General features: G+C 39.3%; 1 protein-coding gene across 2 annotated transcripts in view; it reads right to left on the bottom strand.

The window, feature by feature from the left end:
• The window catches only part of tmtops2b (teleost multiple tissue opsin 2b), a 103,970-nt gene that overhangs the window by 30,595 nt on the left and 51,058 nt on the right, over positions 1-22,317 (bottom strand). The window contains exons 2-3 of one of the 2 annotated variants that reach the window (XM_057851665.1): positions 21,291-21,616; positions 4,056-4,295 (exon numbers count right to left, since the gene is read on the bottom strand). In XM_057851665.1, the coding sequence (XP_057707648.1) occupies positions 4,056-4,295; positions 21,291-21,616 (566 nt within the window). The remainder of the gene's footprint in view (positions 1-4,055; positions 4,296-21,290; positions 21,617-22,317) is intronic. The other variant, XM_057851666.1, reaches the window with a different exon arrangement.

Here is a 22,317-nt window from a genome sequence, read left to right as displayed (position 1 = left end):
TGTTTTGCTCTGTGTAGTTGCTATTTGCAATAGTACCAGCAGTATTTATTAAGGATTTAGTGTAGGTTTTTGGGCTGTGGAACGAATTAATGAAATTATAATGTATTCTAAAGGGAGAATCCTGCTCGACATACGACCATTTCGACTTACAAACAAGGTGCTGAAACGAAATAACTTTGTATGTAGAGGTACCAATGTATTAAACATCTGCAGCATGGTCATGTCACCCCTTGGTGCTAATAATTAGCATTGGTACTCCACTTAGAACACTGGCTTTGGATGGCCATGCTGATTTAATGGTGAAAAAGTTCATATCTAACGGAACACTTTTCATGCCAATTTGGCCCTACAACTTCAGGGTTACACATTTGCCATCAAGAAAAAAAACGTACGACTCCATCCTACTTCTCTATAAATGTGGGTATCATTACATCCATCTTCTGTGCCTCAAAATAACCTTATTATAGGTTAGCCAAAAGTCTTCTTTTGCCAGGACATGTTCCACTTTTCACATCCTGCTCGGGGCGTCCGGCGGGGTTTTATAAAGTATTGAAAATGTCCAATTTTCATTATTTTTCACGGGACCAATTAGCATGTGTTGAAATTGACTGACGCTTTGCACTGAATACTCCAGTATTGTGCTGCCTGGGACGTGTTCCAAGACAGCTTGCCCAGTTGTTAAGACTTTTATTAAGATCAATCCGTATATAATCAAATCACTGGCGTGATCTGTGAAAGCCCGTTTGGGATTGTAAACTTTTATAGCAATGTTTGATCTTACCTTGGCTACCGGTGCATGCTAATAGTTTAGCTGTCGGTGAGCTAAGCCGTGCTAGGCCTTATGGGAAATGTAGTTTTAAACTGCTGCGTTTGGAAACATGCTGGTTGAATCATTTGTCAGTTCATTTCGGTTATTGTTTGTGTGCAATCTAGAACATTGAATAAGAATAACAATTTGTCGACGACAATTTCCGTGATAGTAATTTATAAAAATGTTTAGTTGGCACATAGTCTACTGTGTATGTACTGTATATTGACTGGAGTACATTTCAATTATATTATTATTTATCATTATTTAATTCCAGTTTTTTGTTTTGTTTTTTTTTTTTCTCGATTTTTTTTTTTTTTTAGAAATAATAAAGCCTTTTGAGAATTTAAATTTGTGTCTTTGGTTATATAGCTACTATATACAGTGGGGCAAATAAGTATTTAATTTTATTTTATTCATTTATTTATTTATCTTATTTTTATTTAATTGTGCAAGTTCTCCCACTTAAAAATATTAGAGAGGCCTGTAATTGTCAACATGGGTAAACCTCAACCATGAGAGAAAATCACATTGTTTGATTTTTAAAGAATTTATTTGCTAATCATGGTGGAAAATAAGTATTTGGTCAATACCAAAAGTTCGTCTCAATACTTTGTTATGTCCCCTTTGTTGGCAATAACGGAGGCCAAACGTTTTCTGTAACTTTTCACAAGCTTTCCACACACTGTTGCTGGCATTTTGACCCATTCCCCCATGCAGATCTCCTATAGTGCAGTGATGTTTTGGGGCTGTCGTTGGGCAACACAGACTTTCAACTCCCTCCACAGATTTTCTATGGGGTTGAGATCTGGAGACTGGCTAGGCCACTTCAGGACCTTGAAATGCTTCATGCTGAAAGACCCAGCCACGTCTCATCTTCAATGTCCTTGCTGATGGAAGGAGATTTTCACTCAAAATCTCTCGATACATGGCCTTATTCATTGTTTTCTTTACACAGATCAGTCGTCCTGGTCCCTTTGCAGAAAAACAGCCCCAAAGCATCATGTTTCCACCCCCATGCTTCACAATGGGTATGGTGTTCTTCGGATGCAATTCAGTATTCTTTCTCTTCCAAACACGAGAACCTGTGTTTCTACCAAAAGGTCTATTTTGGTTTCATCTGACCATAACACATTCTCCCAGTCCTCTTCTGGATCATCCAATTGCTCTGTAGCGAACCGCAGACGGCCCTGGACGTGTACTGGCTTCAGCAGCGGGACACGTCTGGCAGTGCAGGATTTGAGTCCTTGGCGGCGCATTGTGCTACTGATAGTAGCCTTTGTTACTGTGGTCCCAGCTCTCTGTAGGTCATTGACTAGGTCCCCCCGTGTGGTTCGGGGATTTTTGCTCACCGTTCTTGTTATCATTTTGACGCCACGGGATGAGATCTTGCATGGAGCCCCAGATTGAGGGAGATTATCAGTGGTCTTGTATGTCTTCCATTTTCTAATAATTGCTCCCACAGTTGATTTCTTTACACCAACCGTTGTACCTACTGCAGATTCAGTCTTCCCAGCCTGTTGCAGGTCTACAATTTTTTTCTCTAGTGTCCTTCGACAGCTCTTTGGTCTTGGCCATAGTGGAGTTTGGAGTGTGACTGACTGAGGTTGTGGACAGGTGTCTTTTATACCAATAATGAGTTAAAACAGGTGCCATTAATACAGGTAACGAGTGGAGCCTCGTTAGACCTCGTTAGAAGAAGTTAGACCTCTTTAAAAGCCAGAAATCTTGCTTGTTTGTAGGTGACCAAATACTTATTTTCCACTCTAATTTGGAAATAAATTCTTAAAAAATCAAACAATGTGATTTTCTGTTTTTTTCCCCACATTCTGTCTCTCGTGGTTGAGGTTTACCCATGTTGACAATTACAAGCCTCTCTAATCTTTTCAAGTAGTAGAACTTGCCCAATTGGTGGTCGACTAAATACTTATTTGCCCCACTGTAGCTATATATATATATATATTTTTTTTAAATAAAACTGAATTTTTCTATCCAGACGGAGGAGGCACACTTTAAATATATTAAAGTTATATAGGCATCTTTGAGTGAAGTTTGAGTAAAATTTCAGTGGCCAGGTGTCCTCTTTTTTGGAAATCAAAATATGGTCACCCTATCGTATTAGCAAGTATTAGCAATTATTAGCAACAGTAGTATTAGCAACACGTATTGGGCGTATTATGTTTTTCGACCGGAAAAACAGATTAAGGCTCTCTTTCCTCCTCTCATTGAATTACCAGTTCTTAATCAAGAATCGCGAGACGATTCATTTCTCGTTTTTTATTAACACACATTAAAACCAAAAAAAATTGGAATCTGGCTCATTTTCTGTTTTCCAAAGTTTGAATGAAAACGAATGGCCGAAAGGTACACGGGCCGCTTCGGCCTCGTCAGCGTAGTGGCACGCATACATAAGTTTAGTACATAACACACAGTTTAAAAAAAAAAAAACCTTTGTAGCTAACTTTTCTGACTAAAGTGGAGTTCTTAGCAACCAATTAAAACCATTACTGGCACTCTTGGTGCCAATAAGAGTGCTAACATTGTTTTTAATCAGAGTGTAAGTGCTTTTTAATAGTTGAGGGAAAATCAAGGTTTTCTAATTAAATTGCTAAAGGTGAACATTTTGAACATTGCTGTTGTTGTCGATTCCATTTCTTGTGACTGTGACACACTGAAAAACCATTGCGTTTACTGTACATATGTTCATACAGGAGAGCACAATGGCATGCATGAAGTCCTCAAACTGTCTGTTCTTTACCTTGCCGCAAATAGAAACTGCTAACGTGGTACATGTCGTGAGAGGCTCCTTCTGCTCCGTTGGGGCCATGTGCATGCTTGTGGAGAGGCCAATTTAGTCTGGCTGCGGGGAAGCTCTGACTTACCCTAGTAGCATTTCAAAGACTGCATTTCTTTTTTTAAATGTTAACCCATTTTGCTTGTGCCAATTTCCTTTTTTTTTTTTTTTTCAAATGACATCTCGGCGAGTTAACTTTTTATATGACAGGTGAAATTTAAGGGACTGTGCACCTCACTGCCTGTGATAACATCTCATTTTGATGCAGAATAAGGAATGAAGCAACACCACCTTCACTCCTAACAGCCTTATAGGGTGTTCTCGTTGACTGGTCCGCACATTGTCTTCTAATTGCACTTGATTCAATATTTGAATTTGTATGATTTAAGATATCGCTTTTTTAAACAATGTAAATAAACATTGTACATGTCTAAGTATTCTTTGTTGACTGACCTGTTTGTTCATAAGAATGTAGATCAGCGGGTTGATAACAGTGCTGCTCTTGGCCAGTAGGGATGGCACCACGCTGGCTACGGGACTGATGATGTTAGGTGGACCAAATGTTGCCATCATGGCCACCACGCCATAGGGCATCCAACACAGTAGGTAGCACGCAGCTGTCGTCAGCACCATGAAGAGAATGTGGTACTCCCTCCTTCGAGCTGCCGTCTTGCGGATCTTACCCACCTGTGTCTCAAAGAAATGAACATAGGGTTGTCCCGATTATATATTTTGCCATCTGAGTCCAAGTCACTAGATTTTGAGGATCTGTCGATACCATATACCGATCCGATACCTCGGCAATTTATTAATTAAATTACAGTGATCCCTTGTTTTTAGCAGGGACCAAAACCCGCCGCGATAAGTGAAAAACCGTGAAGTAGCGTCCCACCCCCAAAAAAATTATTCAAAAGTGTTCAATGTATATATTCAGATTTAGCACTGGAAAGGAAAAATAGACCTGTTTTTTCACCAAACTTTTATGTATGTATATATATTCTCCCAAATTATAATGTATATATATATATATATATATATATATATATATATATGTATGTATATATAAATATCAATAAATGGATTTTAAGCACTTCAAACGTAATAATTATGAGTTTAAAAGATGTTACTGTCCCACTGAATTATTTTTAAACAAGAAAAAAGCAGAAAAATGCATGGCTTTATGAAATGCTTCATTGAGTAAGTCCACTCAAATCTGCTCAAGCTGCTCACTTACACACAATGAATTGCCACAGCAACTGTTTAACAAGTTAAACAATGATTGACGCATGCGGCGCTTTGAAATTCATTTCTGTGGCAAGATCAAACTTTAACTGCTGTCAATCATCGTTAACTTTAAAAAGCAACACCAGTGTACTCACTGCCTGCACTCACGTGATCAGCTCAGGACAGCTCATCTCCCTATGTATATACATATATATATACATATATATATAGAAAGAGAGAGAGAGAGAGAGAGAGATGTATATATATATATATATATATATATATATATATATATGTGTATATATGTGTATATATGTATATATATATATATATATATATATATATATATATATATATATATATATATATATATATATATTAGGGCTGTCAAACGATTAAAATTTTTAATCAAGTTAATTACAGCTTAAAAATTAATTAATCGTAATTAATCGCAATTAATCGCAATTCAAACCATCTATATAATATGCCATATTTTTCTGTAAATTATTGTTGGAATGGAAAGATAAGACACAAGATGGATATATATATTCAACATGCGGTACATCAGGACTGTATTTGTTTATTATAACAATAAATTAACAAGATGGCATTAACATTATTAACATTCTGTTAAAGCGATCCATGGATAGAAAGACTTGTAGTTCTTAAAAGAAAAATGTTAGTACAAGTTATAGAAATTTTATATTAAAACCCCTCTTAATGTTTTCATTTTAATAAAATTTGTAAAATTTTCACTCAAAAATAAACTAGTAGCGCGCCATTGTTGATGTCAATAATTACTTACACAATGCCCCTGGGTGCTGAAGCCTATAAAATCAGTCGCAACCAAGCGCCAGCAGAGGGCAGCAAAACTCCGCAAAACACAATTAACAAGTGGGCCTTTCACTCTTCTGTCATTTAAATCTGTCTGAGCTAGGCAAGTGCGTTAATTGCGTCAAATATTTTAACGTGATTAATTTAAAAAAATAATTACCGCTCGTTAACGCAATAATTTTGACAGCCCTAATATATATATATATATATATATTATCGATATATAGCTATATTTATGGCAGAAAACACTCAGGTGACTTGAAGTTCCGCTATGAGACCCCCAATTTGGACAAAATTCCAAATTGTCCGATATGCATGTGTGATACATCATTGGAAAGCTTAAAATATGAATTTTCTGGGGGAAGAAAAATTTTAAACAAGAGGGCATTTTCAAAAAAAAAAAATTTTTTTCAAACAGCAAAACACTATCTGGAGGTGAAAGCACGCGAGAGCAGAAATACAGACGCCATGACTTTAATGAGATATTATCGCGTACCTACTTTGTTTCAATCCAAAAACTCCATGTAGCATGTATCACTGAGTGTCAAGACACAGCTGGATTCTTTTGGGATTTTATGGGTGAAACATGGTTATATAACAAGGGTCGCGATGCAGAAATCGCAGACATCAAAGAGTGGTCGAGATGTTCTTTTTCATATATTTACCCTTTTAAATGTTTTTTTTTCAACTTTTTTTTTTTTTTTTTGGGATTAATTATTTATCATCAAACATATCAGAGAAAATGCGACAGTAACAAAAAAATACAATTAAGCGATAGTTATGAGGTAGATATCTGTGACCTTTTTTACAGACGCCATTTTTTTCATTGTGACAATTTGTTTAAAAGTTTAAAAAATTATTCACTCACAAATTTTTGTCGTTTTTTTTTCTTTTTGTAAACGAAATAGGAGACATCAATGAATGATTCTAAGCTAAAAAATGACAGACATTTTGAATAATAAATATAATTAATTACCTTTGTTTTATGGTTGGATTGAAACAAAGCGGTTGCGCGACATCTGTAAACGGGTGTTTTCAGGGTAAAACGGACAAATTAAAAATAGTTCGGGGGCTTCATGCGCCGTGAATCTGCTATGGCAACATATAGATATATTGTTCTATCAAACACAACAGTTGTTTTAGCTTAAAATACAGCAGTTTCTTTTCAAGAGGAGTGTAAGAGCAGAAACTGCTTTTTTCAGTCTTGTCTGTGTTTTCCGCCATATATATATATATATATATATATATATATATATATATGAAAGTATCTTCATTTGACTTCAACCAGGAGTGACACAAGAGCCAATAAAAAGTTGTTTAATGTCTGACCGCTTGTGTTGCCTCATGATTCACAAAAAATATGCTTTGCTTTAGAATTTTATTGCATCCCAGGCTTTAATGCATCGTGATGCATTGCCGAATCGTGACCCTCTGAATCCAATCCAATCGAATCGCGGCCCTCCGAATCGTAATCGAATCTATTCGTGAGGGCAGTGCCGATGCACACCTCTAGTATTGTTGTTCACGCATGTTACTTCATGTTATTTCATCAAATTAGCTAGTTGTGCAATTTATTTTTTAAAATCTTTTTCACTTGGTCAGCAAGCTTCATTTTTCATCATGTGCCGCTTAAGAGTGCTAAACACAAACTTCATGATTTGGCATTCGACAGGTCATGAAATGTCCTCGTGTGTACATTCAAAGAGGCAAACGGCATTGAGGGCAAAACAAGAGTTATTTGACAACAAGGCACCATCGCTAAATCAAACTGATTTTGACCTTCTAGCTGCTAAAAAACAATCTTCAGAGACCCTCAACAACTAATAAATACAACATTTTGGCATTTGGAACTGTTCCCTTGCAGCTAGCGGTTGCAGATTGCAATAAAATAATATTATAAACACTGTATAGTAGAGTAAAGTGGAGTTCTTTACTATTAAAGATGACAACCATCAAAAGAAAAATAAAACTGAACATTAGGACTGTTACAAATGAAACAATACTGACTCATATAAAAATGTGATATCAACCATTTCAAAAAGGGCAAACTCCACACACGAATCTAAGAACTTTTTGCAAATCAAGCACCAGGAGCTGCCTCTGGAGGACACGTCATGCAAAAGCATCATTGGTACACACAGAAAAGCATGTAAAGTAGCCTAGATTTAGCACTTTCATTATACAAATACATCTCAGCCAGATGGGTACTCGTGAATAAATCCCTTGTAATACTCTCACAGTTTAGAAAGGATTTCAAAATGGATCAGAGAATATCTGAGAAGCATGCTCTTGCATATAGCAAATCATCTCATTATTGTCTGGATTACTAGGATTTTAATTCTTATCTATTAATTTATTTATTTAAAGGGAACCTTGGACTTAGACTTGTAGGCTCTAATAAGCAACAATTGTTCTCTTTTACTAAGATAAGTTATTAGAAACACAACATTTTGCAATTGATTTAAAAATCTATAATATTTAGTACATGTTTTGACCTACGGAGGAGGCCATGTTTTATGTGCGCAATGGACGCTCGGGGTGATGACATAGCTTGTCACTGTCACTCAACCAATACTACAGGGTTACTGCAATTCCTTTTACGCCACGAGACTTCCAACCAGGGGTCGCGTTAACTGAATATTTTCCGTCGTTGACCGGTTTTTTATAACGGTGACGGAAAAAACTGAAGTCCATCCGTCATTTTGACAGGTTGCAATTCACACCCCAGACCACAGGGTGGCGAGTGAACATATTAATTAGCTATTGTCTCTCTTGATGCATGACGTCGTTGGCCTTACTCGGAAAAATGTCAAGGCAACTGAGTGTTTGCCTGGCACGGCCAGACTGTTCTACCTGTATTTTTCAAACACTGAGAGAAAAGTCTGGGACACAGCCTCTCGAGTAGGTACAAAATCAATCGACAAATCAGATTTGTTTATTTGCGTGACGTGTTCTTCACGAGCAACGTCACGCGCGCGCCGAAAGTCGTCTCTACAACAACACGGATGGCGGGAGAGCCGAGAATATGTTCCAATCCGCGGTAAATTCAGTTTTAAATGAGCTAAAACACATCGACACGAGACACCCACCCTTGTGGCAACAATAAGAAAACAAAATAATAGCAGACTGCCGCCACATTCGACCGCGAAGTTTTGCTTCTCGCTGATCTCCTCCTCGCCTCCTACTACTCCAGCGTCTCTTAAACGGATCGTGCATAGTGTCTTGTTATGAGCTTTTTGTTTACAAATGTATCGGACACACGATGTGCTGACAACTTTGCTTCTTTATTAACACATGGAGCTAACAGTACGAGGCTCTCGGGGCCGGGGCTCTCGGCAGGAACAGCGAACAGATTACAAAGCACCACTGCAGTGTTGTCCCGAGACTACATTTCCCATAATTCACTGCGTGACCTGCGCGTTCGCTGATTTGCTGCCAGACATTAAAAGCAACACGCTTGTTGTTGTCACCTGTCAGCGGCTCTCATACGTAAAACACAAACTAGAAGGCTATCAAGCAATCACCGTGAAAGAAACGCCGAACCGTACAAATGCAATGCAATGCTTAAAGCATGAAGGTGTAAATACATAATACAAATACAAATAAATGTGCACAAACTCACCGGCGTTGTGTGTCTCTTACGGCAACGTGACTGTGAATTACCGCGACGCCGACCCGCTTATATGCACATCCACACCCCTTTCCCGAGTGACAGTGGATTAACCCTTTCGGACAAGGGCGTAGATGACGCAAAATTTAAACACGCTTGACCTAGCGAACGCAACAACAACTATGATTGGGGATTGCCACGAGTTAACTTTCGGCTAACATCGCTAGCTTATACTGTTAATTCCACAACAGTTGGCAGCTCTGCTTTGACAAAGTCATTAGTCATCTATCCAAAAATCACACTTACATTTTGGCAAATCCTTGATCATAAGCAGACCGGTTAAGGAAGCAGGCATCTTCGAAGTGTTTGCAGCAGAGAACACTACTCGATGATGGCGTGAAATTCATTCGCTTCGTGCGAACGAAAGATGTCCATTTACGTGCCCTGCTATCCTTTGGCCACTCATACAACTTTTCGTTTGAGTGAGAACAAAACATCGCCACACACTGCCGTGGCATCTTACCGAGAAGCAATGCAACAAACAATACTGTTCTATGGCGGACTTCCCTCGCACTTCCCGATGTGACGTAATTTCCGAAGATTGCCGAAGAAAAGCATTTTCATTGTCAAGGGCGTTGCTATGGGTTAAACAAAGAATCTGGAAGGGTTGCGTTAAAAAAACAATGAAAATATGCTTATAATTGTTTAGCCATTGATATTATTCAAAAACATGGGTGGCCAACCTTAGTTCACATTTCTGCTTTAAGATCTGTAGTATGAACCTAGCCAATGTTAAATTATGCATGAAAAACGAAATGCGAACATGGCCGGTATGTTAAAGTAACATAGCTATTAAGAGTTATTCAGATAATTGTAGCATAAAGAACATGCTAAGAAGTTTACCAAACCATCAGTGTCACTCCAAAACACCCAAATAACATGTGAAATGATATAATAATGTGTTAATAATGTCACAAATAAGTCGCTCCAGAGTATAAGACGCACCCTAAGCCAAACCATGAAAAAAACTGTGACTTATAGTCCGAAAAATACGGTACCTACCATTTTTTTTTAAATTGAGTCTTTTATTATTATTATTTTTTCATTGCCTCAAAATACTTTTCGCCTGTGTTTCTTTTACATTCTTTTAAGCATGGTGTTTTCTTGTGGTAGCTTTAAAGCAAATTGTTGAGCTATTGACCACATTAGTCACGTAGTGCAGTTGTCCCCAACCACCAGGCCGCGGACCGGTACCGATCCATGGCGCATTTGCAGAGGCGTCGCGTCCCATTAGGCAAACCAGGAAATTGCCTACGGCTCCCAGCCAGCAGGGGCCCCCAGAGGGCCAACAGATTTAGCACACGCAGCTTTAAAATGGTAAATGGACAGTGCTTATATAGCGCATTTATCTGCATGGTTACCATGCCCAAAGCGCATTACAGTAGCACACATTCACACACCAATGGGGCTGCTGCCATGCAAGGCGCTGTCAACCCATTGGAGGCAAATCAGGGTTCAGTGCCTTGCCCAAGGGCACTTCAACAGTGGGCAGTCGTAGCCAGGAATCGAACCACTGACCCTTCGGTCCAAGGACAACTCCAGATACCAACTGCACCACGGCGGCCCCTTTACTGCACTGTCGCAGCGACAAGTGTAGGGAGTGTTTCAATACCATGGAATCATTTTGCAGATTATCTAACGGTTCTGTTATCAATCCCAATCAGCACTAACAATGTCACATAGATCATACATGTTTAAACAAGACGACTAAGGTTCTCCACACTATTTTGTGGTAAACTTTCAGTCTTCGAAACAAAAAAAAACGATAATGCATTTGTAGTGGCCAATAGTTTTCTCTAATTTTTACATTGGACAACATGAACCAAATGAATCAGATGTTATTTAATTATTTGACCAATTATAATATTTTCTTGGAGTTTGGCATGATATGAATTAAGATGTGATTAGACATGTCAGAGCAGGCACTACTCTTTGTTACGATGAAAGGATCTTGAAAACCCAAAATGAGCAATTGCAGACTAGAAGGTTATCAAATTGAGAAATATTTGAGACTGACACAATATAGGGTTGCTTGGCGAGATCAGTAAAAGAGGCAGCTGAGGCAGGTTTAAGAAATAAAATACTTTGCTCATCCATGTCTTTTAATGAGACATTACTGAGATCGTGACTCCAAGTAAGGAGATAAAATTGAGACGCATTTGAGATCGACACAAGTACTCATAGTTGTCTCTTGGAGAGATCTTGAAAGGAGACAACTGTGAGACTTTATTGAAAAATCGTGCCAGTAGAACTATTCTCAAGACCTTCTCAGGTAATGCTCACTAAGAGACTTATTTCTCATGAGACAAATTTGAGAAAACTGAGAAAACCACCCTGGTCTCAATTATTGTTGATTCACTTCTCAGAGATGTAAATGAGACATTAACAAGAGTTCATCTTCAATTTTGCTTTGCTATGGGTACCCACCTCTGACTACAACCCGTATGTGTTTTTCATCCGTCTCGCAAAAATCCGATTTCCGTGCTTTATGATTGTTCAGACTACAAAAGAGCCATCCAGTTTCAATCTGGATGGGCCAAAAATCGAGATTTTCACTGCCAGTCTGAACATGGGCCTTAGTGAATTATTCTAAAAGACAAGTTTGCAATCACGAGATAAAATTTGCATAAACCAAGGCCCTGTTTCGCATGAGAACACTCACTAAATCCACTGTACGCAGGCTTAAAGTTGCGGAAGATGGACCCTAAATGGTCATAGCTAGGGTTGTTCCGATCATGTTTTTTTGCTCCCGATCCGATCGTTTTAGTTTGAGTATCTGCCGATCCCGATATTTCCCGATCCAATTGCTTTTTTTTTTTTTTTTTTTTTGCTCCCGATTCAATTCCAATCATTCCCGATAATTATTCCCGATCATATACATTTTGGCAATGCATTAAGAAAAAAATGAATAAAACTCGAATGAATATATACATTCAACATACAGTACACAAGTACTGTATTTGTTTATTATGACAATAAATCCTCAAGATGGCATTTACATTATTCACATTCTTTCTGTGAGAGGGATTCACGGATAGAAAGACTTGTAATTCTTAAAGGATAAATGAGACTTTGTATATTCTGACTAAATATTGCCATCTAGTGTATTTGTTGAGCTTTCAGTAAATGATACTGTAGCCAATTAACTGTTCTGCCCAAATGCATGATGGGAAGTGCAACCATGACTGTGCGTAGTGGCACCAATTGATATATCTTCTCTGCGTTGGGAAATAACATAGGGTGTTAAGAAAAAGATCAATTACTACCTTTCTTCCCCACATTGCATCTCACGATATTTCTAATTGTTGAGAGAGGGAATAGCCAATTAAAAAAAAGGCTCCAAAGACTGCCAAAATTCACTCTACTCATTTTATGCTGCCTTTTAGCTCTATATACGGGTAAAACGGCGCCTTTATAGATTGAACGCGACAATGCGTGAGTGGGTCGTGCAGCGCATGCGTTAATTGTGTTAAACGTGATTAATTTAAAAAAAATTAATTGCCGCCGTTAACGCGATAAATTTGATAGCCCTACTTTAAGCCAAAACTAAAGACTCTGGATAGGTGTAAGACATTTTGTCTGTAACGTTAAATACAATTAGAAAACGATTTAATTAAAAAATATACAGTATATATTAAAAAAAGGCATGTCCGACATTTTTTTTGCCGATTCCGATACTTTGAAAATGACGTGATCGGACCCGATCGAGCGGGACATCTTTAGTCATAGCCGTCTGAATCTAATTTTTTTCCTATGTTGAGGGTGGTGAACACTGTTCAAGGGATCCTCTATTTTTAAGTAATTCTTAAAAGATAAATGTTAGTATGAGTTATAATAATTTGATATTAAAACCCCTCTTAATGTTTTTGTTTTAATAAAGTTTGTAAAATTATTTTAAGTGATAGGTCGCCATTCTTGTTACGTCGCAGTGCGTGACGTCACCGGGCCCGTTGCCGAAAATCCAGCGTGTCACTCGTTAGCTTTCCCAACATGTCGTCGGTTCTACCCTTGCTATTTGAACCAGATCTGAAAAGTGAAGAGCAGGACAGCACTGTCGGTCGTTCACAAGATGAGCTTCAGGGAAAAATACGTGCAGCAAATACCTGATAAGATAAAAGTTGGGCAAAACTGGTGATGCACTCGCTGCAAGTGATTCTCAATGGCAACAGAGCTAGGGAGTGCTGTTGGGAGCTCCGGTTGGGAGCTCCGGTTTTATTAGCAGATATTCAAGGTAAGCATATTGCCTTTTTAAACTTATCCCAATATAATTATGTAGATTGTTAGCATCCAGAGCTGTGGTGTGCTTTACATACAGTACAGGCCAAAGAGCACACCTTGTGTAATCCATGTCTTGTACATTGTAACGCGTGGTAGGTAGGATACGTGCGTGTATAAAAGTACCAAAAAGGGGAGAAGCTTCCACTTATGCACATTTATTCACAAAAGATAATATTTCCACCTTGACCACTCTTCACTCGGGAGCTCAGCAGTACGCATCAAGCGTTCCCTGACAAACTCCAACATTGTTGTAAGGTCCACATCAGAGTCACTGTCGTCACTGTAGCGTGCCATAGTGCTTTAATTATTTAGTATGATTTGGGGAAATCTCCCACGAAGAATAGTCAACAAGAAAGATAGCAATAGTAATCCAAATCCGCGTTTTTTACTCACTCGAAGATCCTGTAATTAGACCGATCCCATGGCAATGTTGAGGCCGCGATCAGGCCGTCAATTCCACAAAATAGACTGATCCGAAAAGCCGCTGTTGGACCGACGAATCAAAAAAAATGGACAGATCCGAAACCAACATTGCAGACGCGGTGGGACCTTCGGATCCAGAAAATAGACGGATCCCTTACTTGACTGAGGATCCAGGAAAAATGTTCGGGCGCCAGTTGTAACGCGTGGTGGGTAGGATATGTGCATACAGGGACCAAAAAGGGGGAGAAGCTTCCACTTATGGACAGTTATTCACTAAAAATACCAATTCCACCTTGACCACTCGCTTCACTCCCCTTTTTTCCATTTGACTGGAAATCGGCACATCGTGGCATTTTGCAATAAGCAATTGTTGAACACGCTACACATTTGGAAAGATCCCCATGACGTCATCACTGCGAGCCCGCAAACCATGGCGCCAACTAACGGTCAAAATATGTTCTAAACATTATAAAAATATTGCCATTGATTTAACATTTTATGTGTTTCTAATAACATATTTTAGCACAAGAGTACAATTGTGGTTTATTAGAGCCTACATGTTTTAAGTTAGAGGATCACTTTAAACTAGGGTGACCAAACGTCCTCTTTTGCCCAGACAAGTCCTACTTTCACGTAGTATCCTTGTCGTCCGGTCGGGTTTTTTAAATTCATAAAGATGTCCGGTTCTCATGATTTTTCACGGGACCAACTTGAAGAGAATCCCTCCGGCCGCTGGGTGGCAGCAGTTGACATGGCTCCTACTAGAAGGGAGGGAAGGAGTAGTTCTTCTTGTTTTTGTTGGCAGTTTACCCCTATCATGAGGCATTACTGTCATCTACTGGGTTGACGATTTGGCCACAACGCCCGCCCAGTTGTTAAGTTTTTTACGATAAATACGTATATAATGGCAACTGTTGACTTCTGTCGGAGCTTTGACTGTAAAATCCCGTTTGGTGTCGCATCGTTGCGCTGCCAATGATGGTAAACTTTTATAGCAAAGTTTGATTTTTTGCCTCAGCTAACTATCAGTAAGCTAAACCACGCTAGGCATTATGGGAAACGTAGTTTTGAACTGCTACGTTTGGAAACATGCTGGTTGGATAGTTTGTCACTTTTTTTCGGTTATTTTTTGTGTGTAATCTAGAACATTGAATGAGAATATCAATTGAATGGGAATAACAATTTGTCAAGGACAATTGTCGCTATAGTAATTTATAAAAACAATTAGTTGGCACATAGCCTACTGTGTGTATGTGTATTGACTGGACTACATTTCCATGGGTCTGCATTATATCTATCTATCTATCTCTATATTAGTCATTATTTATTTATTGATTGATTTTTCAAAATGCATTTTTCCATCCAGAGTGAGGGGGCACACTTTCATTAAAGTGATATAGGCATCTTTGAGTGAACTTCAAGTAAAATTCAAGTATCTTGAGGCCGGGCTGAGTGTCCTCTTTTTTGGAAATCAAAATATGGTCACCCAACTTTAAACAAACACTGCTGTTCTTGAATGTGCTCTTATGGCTAATTGTCCAGAGGGTGTGGGCATAGTTGATTTGTATCAGGTGCTGCTCATCAATAAATGGCCACTTGCCCTTGGTGTGCGTGTACAAGCTGCTCAGACTTGAGCCGAAGGCTACAGTTAGTTTCCACTGTATAATGTTTTAGTCGGCTTTCCAGCCCTTATTAAGAAGGCAACATAAACAGAGTCTTGTCAAATCTAATTCTAACGTCTGAAGGACTTTTTTCAAAAGACATTTACTCTATACTCAACAGCCACTAATTGCTTTTAGGTACTGTATAGTTGAATGACATTAACGATATAGCATTGATTAAGTCATCCAGCTAATGTACTGTAACCCACACAGTAATTATCAGTAAAGGTTAATTCTTACTGCTTTAATTAAAAGTAGCTTATGCACACTAGGGAGTCTTACAAGTGATTGAATAAAACTGATTACAGATTAAGACGTTGGGAAACAACACCACTAAGCCCAGCCAAGTGTTTTGTATGTGACTCTCCAGTGGGGTGTTGAACCACCTTTTAATACCAATTATAGAAAACATCAATACTATATAAATATGCAGTGTCTCACCACACGACTGATCAGGAGTAGTACAGTACTGCACAGCATACTCAACAGAGCTGCTGATAGGAGGGTTTTTGTAAACTAAAATTTGTTAAAGCATTCATTGTGACAGTAGTAGTACACAATAGATAATATAGCTCTGGGCGGGTTGCCGATCGGCGAAGATAATCGACAACCCCGCCGCCGAGTGATTTGATCTGAGTAGTTTTGAGTGATTTTTCGCTTCGAAATCCGGGAAGAGACGTCGCAACATCACTCGGTTCGGGTTAGCATGTCAGCTACCTGTCACGCCTCCTGGTTTGTTTGCGCTCTCCTAAGCCGGGGCAGGGAAATGACAAAAGCCGGACTAATTTCAGTGGTATAAAATATAGTTCGCGAGATGTGACAGTAAAGGTGAAGACGACAGTTTTGACCATTATGGAGAAATTTTGCCATGTCGTACTGAATAAATATATTTTTTATATTTCATATTCAATTTAGCACAAGACTGTTATTTGTCATGACCATACCATTTATTTAGCAATTGGGGAAAAATACTTCGAGAAAAATATCCTATAAAAATATTGGAGTAGAGAGGCTGAAACAATGATATTTTGCGGGTCTCTTCGTCGCATTTTCCTCGTTCTGAATAATTCCCCTGAGGCTGAACTCTATATCAGATGAAACCATGACCCTGCCGACGTCATCCTGCTGATGGGGACGCTAGAGCCCTATAATGGTAGGCGTGGCTAAACCGCAGATTAAAAGACTAATTTCTCGTCATCTGTGCTTTGCCAAATTATTGCATGTAGTCAAATCGTCTCAAAATATGATTGTAATTCACATATTAATGCTATTTAAGACTGGGAAGACTGCGTTTCCCATGAGGACCAGCGCACAGTGTCGTAAAAACATGATCTCCACCTGCAGATGGATTAAACTACATTTCTGTTTCCAGCAGCTGTGTGAAGGCAAATAGTAATGAGTTAATGAATCCAATTGTGATTAAACAGTAGCATATAACGATGTTGATTTTAAGAAACGTATGTTTTTGTACCGTACTTTCCCACCGACCTTCTGCCCCCGAACACGTCAGCGGTCACAAGTCACGACAGCAAGTGAAAGCTGGTCCAATGTTTATTCCTGAGTGTCCTTTTATCCTTGTAGCCTCCCTTTTTTGTCTCCTTGGACAAAACTTTTTGTCTCTTTTGTTGCTCTGCCATCTTTGAAGAAGTCACGCTAAAGCGTTGGTATTGACTTCCGTCCTAATAACGAATGGGGAAAGGAGGAATTGATTTATGCCTTAAAGCAGTCAGGGCATTTGCAGTTTTTTTGTGAGGCAGGGTTCCCGCCACCAACCTCAAAGTTTATTAGTGTCGGTTAAAATGATAAACACCCCCTCAAGATATGAAAGAAGTGTCATTTAACTAGTTGTCAGTCGACATATCACAAATGTGATGAAAATATTATATAAAGGTTGAAAAGTTACCTTGTGTTGCTTTAAGTGTTAAATCTAGCTGATACAGTGGTATGAAAAACTATCTGAACCTTTTGGAATTCCTCACGTTTCTGCATAAAATTACAATCAAATGTGATCTGATTGTTGTCAAAATCTAACATATGTAAAAACAGTGTCTGCTTTAACTAAAACCGCCCAAACAATTACAGGTTTCAATGAGGATAGCATGCAAACAATGATAGAAGGGGGGAAAATAAGTAAGTATACTCTCTGCCTAAGTAGACTTAAAGAGCAACTGAAACCAATTTTTACCAAACAATTTAAGTCAGGTGTGTTCAATCACTGATGAGTGGTTTAAAGCTGCCCTGCCCACTATAAAACACACACCTGGTAAGAATTGTCTTGATGAGAAGCATTGTCTGATGTGCATCGTGGCTCGGTCAAAAGAGCTGTCTGAAGACCTGCGATCAAGGATTGTTGATTTGTATAAAGCTGGGAAAGGATACAAAACCATCTCTAAAAGTCTAGATGTTCATCAATCAACAGTCAGAGACGTTGTCCACATATTGAAAGAGTTTGGAACTGTTATTTCTCTCTCAAGGAGAGAAACCAAAGATGACGCCAAGAGTTCAGCGCAGAATACTCAAAGAGGTAAAATAAGAACCCAAGAGTGTCTGCTAAGGACTTATAAAAATCAATGGCACAGCTCAATATATCTGTGCTCATCTCAACTATATGTAAAACTATGGCCAAGAATGGTGTTCATGGGAGGACTCCACGGAGGAAGCCACTGCTGTCTAAACAAACAAACAAAAAAAAACATTGTTGCTCGTCTAATGTTCGCAACAAGGCACCTGGACACTCCACAGAGGTTTTAGCAAAATATTTTGTGGACTGATGAAACCAAAGTTGAATTGTTTGGGAGTAACATACAATCATGCGTGGAGGATAAACGGAACAGCTTACCAACACCAACACCTCCTCCCTACCATGATTTGGGGCTGTTTTGCTGCCTCAGGGCCTGGTCAACTTGCAATCATTAATGGAAAAATGAATTTAAAAGTTTATCAGGATGTTCTGCAGGAAAACCTGAAGCCGTCTGTCAGACAGTCGAAGCTAAAAAGAGGATGGATGCTGCAATAAGACAATGACCCAAAACACAGAAGTAAATCAACTTCAGAATGGTTTCAGAAGAACAAATACATGTTCTGGAGTGGCCAAGTTAAAGTCCAGACTTGAACCCCATTGAGATGCTGTGGCATGACTTAAAAACAGTGATTCATGCCAGACATCCCAGGAATCTGACTGAACTACAGCACTTTTGTATAGAGGAATGGGCCAAGTTTAGTCCTGATCGATGTACCAGACTGATATGCAGCTACATGTCGTGTCTGGTTGAAGTTTTTGCTGCCAGAGGGGGGCCACAAACTACTAAATGTGATGCTTCACTTAGTTATTCTCCCTCTTCTGTCATTGTTTGCATACTTTCCCCATTAAAATATGAAGACCTATATATGTTTGGGTGGTTTTAGTTGAAGCAGACACTGTTTTTTCATCTGTGTGATTTTGACAAAGATCAGATCACATTTGATGGTAATTTAATGCAGAAATGTGAGAAATTCCAAAGGTTCAGATACTTTTTCATACCATTGTACATCAGTAGCACTGGCAATTTTAAATGATCCTGAGCAGGTTAGCTATACCATGGCAACACATAGGTGCTGAAATCTGATTGGATTGAGGACATGCACTTCAGGTCCTGACCGCCCAATACATGCATCAGAAAGTCCAGAACAGTAGTCCTAAATGTAGATTATTATTTTTAGCTATGTTTGAAAATCTACACGGACAAGACCAAACTGAAGGGACCTACAGCAAACTCATGGAGTAGGTCAGTTGTGTGATCAAGAGAATCCAAGCAGTTAAGTCCAGATTTGACCTTGGACCAACTTTTGACATTTACCCCCTGCCATTTCACATCCAAACATTGCCACAAGCCTTGAAATCTTTGCTGCCGCTGCTTTAGCTTTATCATGCAACCTTGCACCTGTTCCACATCCCTCAGCAGGATGAAAGCTCATAACAGAATCTTCCTGTGTAGAAGAGACTTGATTCGTCTCCAATTTGTGACACTGTCTCCATCCGTGTGCTGAATACAAAGGAATAACAACTTACAGTATAGTACAACCCACCAATAGAGAGCCACTTGATTTATAGGCTGTCAATCAAAGTGGACGGCAGTACAAATTATACTGAATTCACTATCGTATCATCTCACTTGTCAGCCACTCTGCATTTGTCGGTGACATTTGAAAGATGGATGAACAGGAGACTGTGACTATGTTTATGAATCATTTACCCTTTGCTTATTACCTGTGAAGAGTTGTCATCGTAGTCCTAATGCGCATCACAGTTTAACGCTTGGCTGTCACGGATTTATCACAAAACTGTTCAGAATGCATTTAACATTACGTATGTATGGGGTATTCATGTAATACAATGGTTCTTAACCGGGGTTCGACTGAACCCCAGGGGTTTGGTAAGTAATGCATGGTTTAGGCTTCTGCGGCGGCCCGACGGGGTAGGGTGGACGGACGTCATAGCTACGCCGTAAAGGAGCATTTAATGTTCTGTATAAAAGTGACGCATTGCGCTGTAGTGTGCTGCCCTGTCACTAGGGGGTGTGTTAAGATAATCATTAAAAAGGTTTTCAAAAGCTTTATTGGTGTATTTTCTCAAGTTAAAGCGCCACACAGAAATTAATAAATTTAATTGTGTAAGCAGGATCTGTGTATTATTCTTATTATTTAATTACAGGTGTTTTAGCTCATTTCACTTTATTTTATTTAAATGGGCTATTATTTATTTTATTATGTGTTTATAATTTACAAATGTGATCTATTCATTTATATTGTACATTTTATGTTGTATAACTTTAGTTTCTATGTGATTGTTGTGGAAATAAATTTGTGTCCACTTGTGAATTTGTGTGGCTTGTTTTATGCTACGTCCTTAGCGAGCCGTCCTTGGGACGTAACAGATGGACTAAAAAAGTGGGTTACGATTGCATATTAGTTTGAAAATCGACCGGATCCACCGTATTTTTACACGAGTGACTTCCGGTCTGCCCAATCCCAGCTACTGGTAGTAGTATTGACGCAGGAGGGTCGCATCTCGCGTTAAATAATAAACTCTGCCGTTCTTCTCACGTGCGTCGTGTTGAGCTGCTTCTGGGGCGCGTCTAACACGCGGCCGCGCTGCGACTGGTGTGCATTGGCTGATTGACTTTAATGCCCGCGTTTCACTGCGTTCTCGCGGCGGCCAAGTTGTCGTGCCGTTGACGTTTCTGGGTTATACTGTCCTACCGTGTTGGTCCTCATTATAGTAGAAAAGACGGAGTAAATATAATCTACACAAAGAAACTGTAACCCGATCGACTCAGAGCCTCGAAGGGTTACATTACGTCAGAAACTCGTTCGGTACGCCTCCGTTCCGAACCGAGCACCACGTACCAAAAGGGTTCAATACAAATACATGTACCGTTACACCCTTAGTATTTGCTAAATATAAACTGATCTGATCGAGACTGGACACAACCTAAAACTATCATGGTCAATTTTATGATACACTTTCAGTCATCATTTCTCAATAGTTCCCCAGTAAAACCAGCAATGGTAATATTTGCCTCAAAAGTTATACACATTGTCATATGTCAGATTTTCTACCTGTTTGACAGCCCATAGTAGCCTGCCATAGCAGTAGATCATGACCAGCACAGGCAGCCCCAGACAGAAGATGAAGAGGCAGATGATGTAGGCGTGCGACTGGGTCGTCTGGACCGTCCAAGACACTGAGCAGCTGGTTCCGGCTCCTTCCTCACCATAGCTGCTCCAGCCCAAGAGCGGCGGCACCGTCCAGAACAAAGAGTAGAGCCACGATCCTCCGACAGCCAACAGGGGCTTGCGGTAGTCGGGACCGCGCTTATTGTACACTGTCAGAGTGCTGTAGCGGTCGTAAGAGAGGATCACCAGGGAAATCAGTGACACGATACCTAGGAAAGCACAGAATGACACATGAGGATATGTGATCAGATCTTTGTGATCAGGTCACTTCCTTTTTCACATTTTCTGTTCAATGCCAAATAGCCAGGGTCAAGGGTGTTGGTTTGGTCTCAAAATTGGTAGGGACGATATAACAGCATAACCTTCATGTAGGCTTTTTGCTGGGGACGGGACATTAATAACAATTTATCTTGAAGCTGTTTTAGGAATGTAAGTACAAATGAAGACAAAAATGGATAACTATTTCCTTCAAAAATAATATTCTATTACATTTTCTTGACTTCACTGATGTCTACAACTGTACTGTTTTAAAGGGTAGGTAACGGCAAAGGGGGTGTGAGACATCAATAGAACTGTTATGTGCCAAGATAACAAATATTGATAAAGTTAACCAAAAAAAATCAATCACATTAATGAGCAATTATCGAAAATAGATCGAAAGTGACGAACATTTCCGAAAGTGTTCCGGAAACAGCCGAATGGGGCGGCGACGTCACAACAAGTGATTGACAGTCGAGGCGGCGCCAGGTGCCATTGTTCTTTATCGACGAGAGAGTAGCGTTCGGGTTTGTTTGACCAAAACATCACTAAAATGGTTCAAAACTGCTGTGCTATGTGGTGTACAAATAGCTATTTATCGGAATATAGTATCCATGAGTTCCCGAACGCGAAAAAAAAAAAGCTGGACTAC

The sequence above is a fragment of the Corythoichthys intestinalis genome, chromosome 12 (genome assembly GCF_030265065.1).
Source record: "Corythoichthys intestinalis isolate RoL2023-P3 chromosome 12, ASM3026506v1, whole genome shotgun sequence".
NCBI lineage: Eukaryota > Metazoa > Chordata > Actinopteri > Syngnathiformes > Syngnathidae > Corythoichthys > Corythoichthys intestinalis.
The sequence above is the reverse complement of the archived record's forward strand: the minus strand, read 5'-3'. Positions and strand labels throughout refer to the sequence as shown.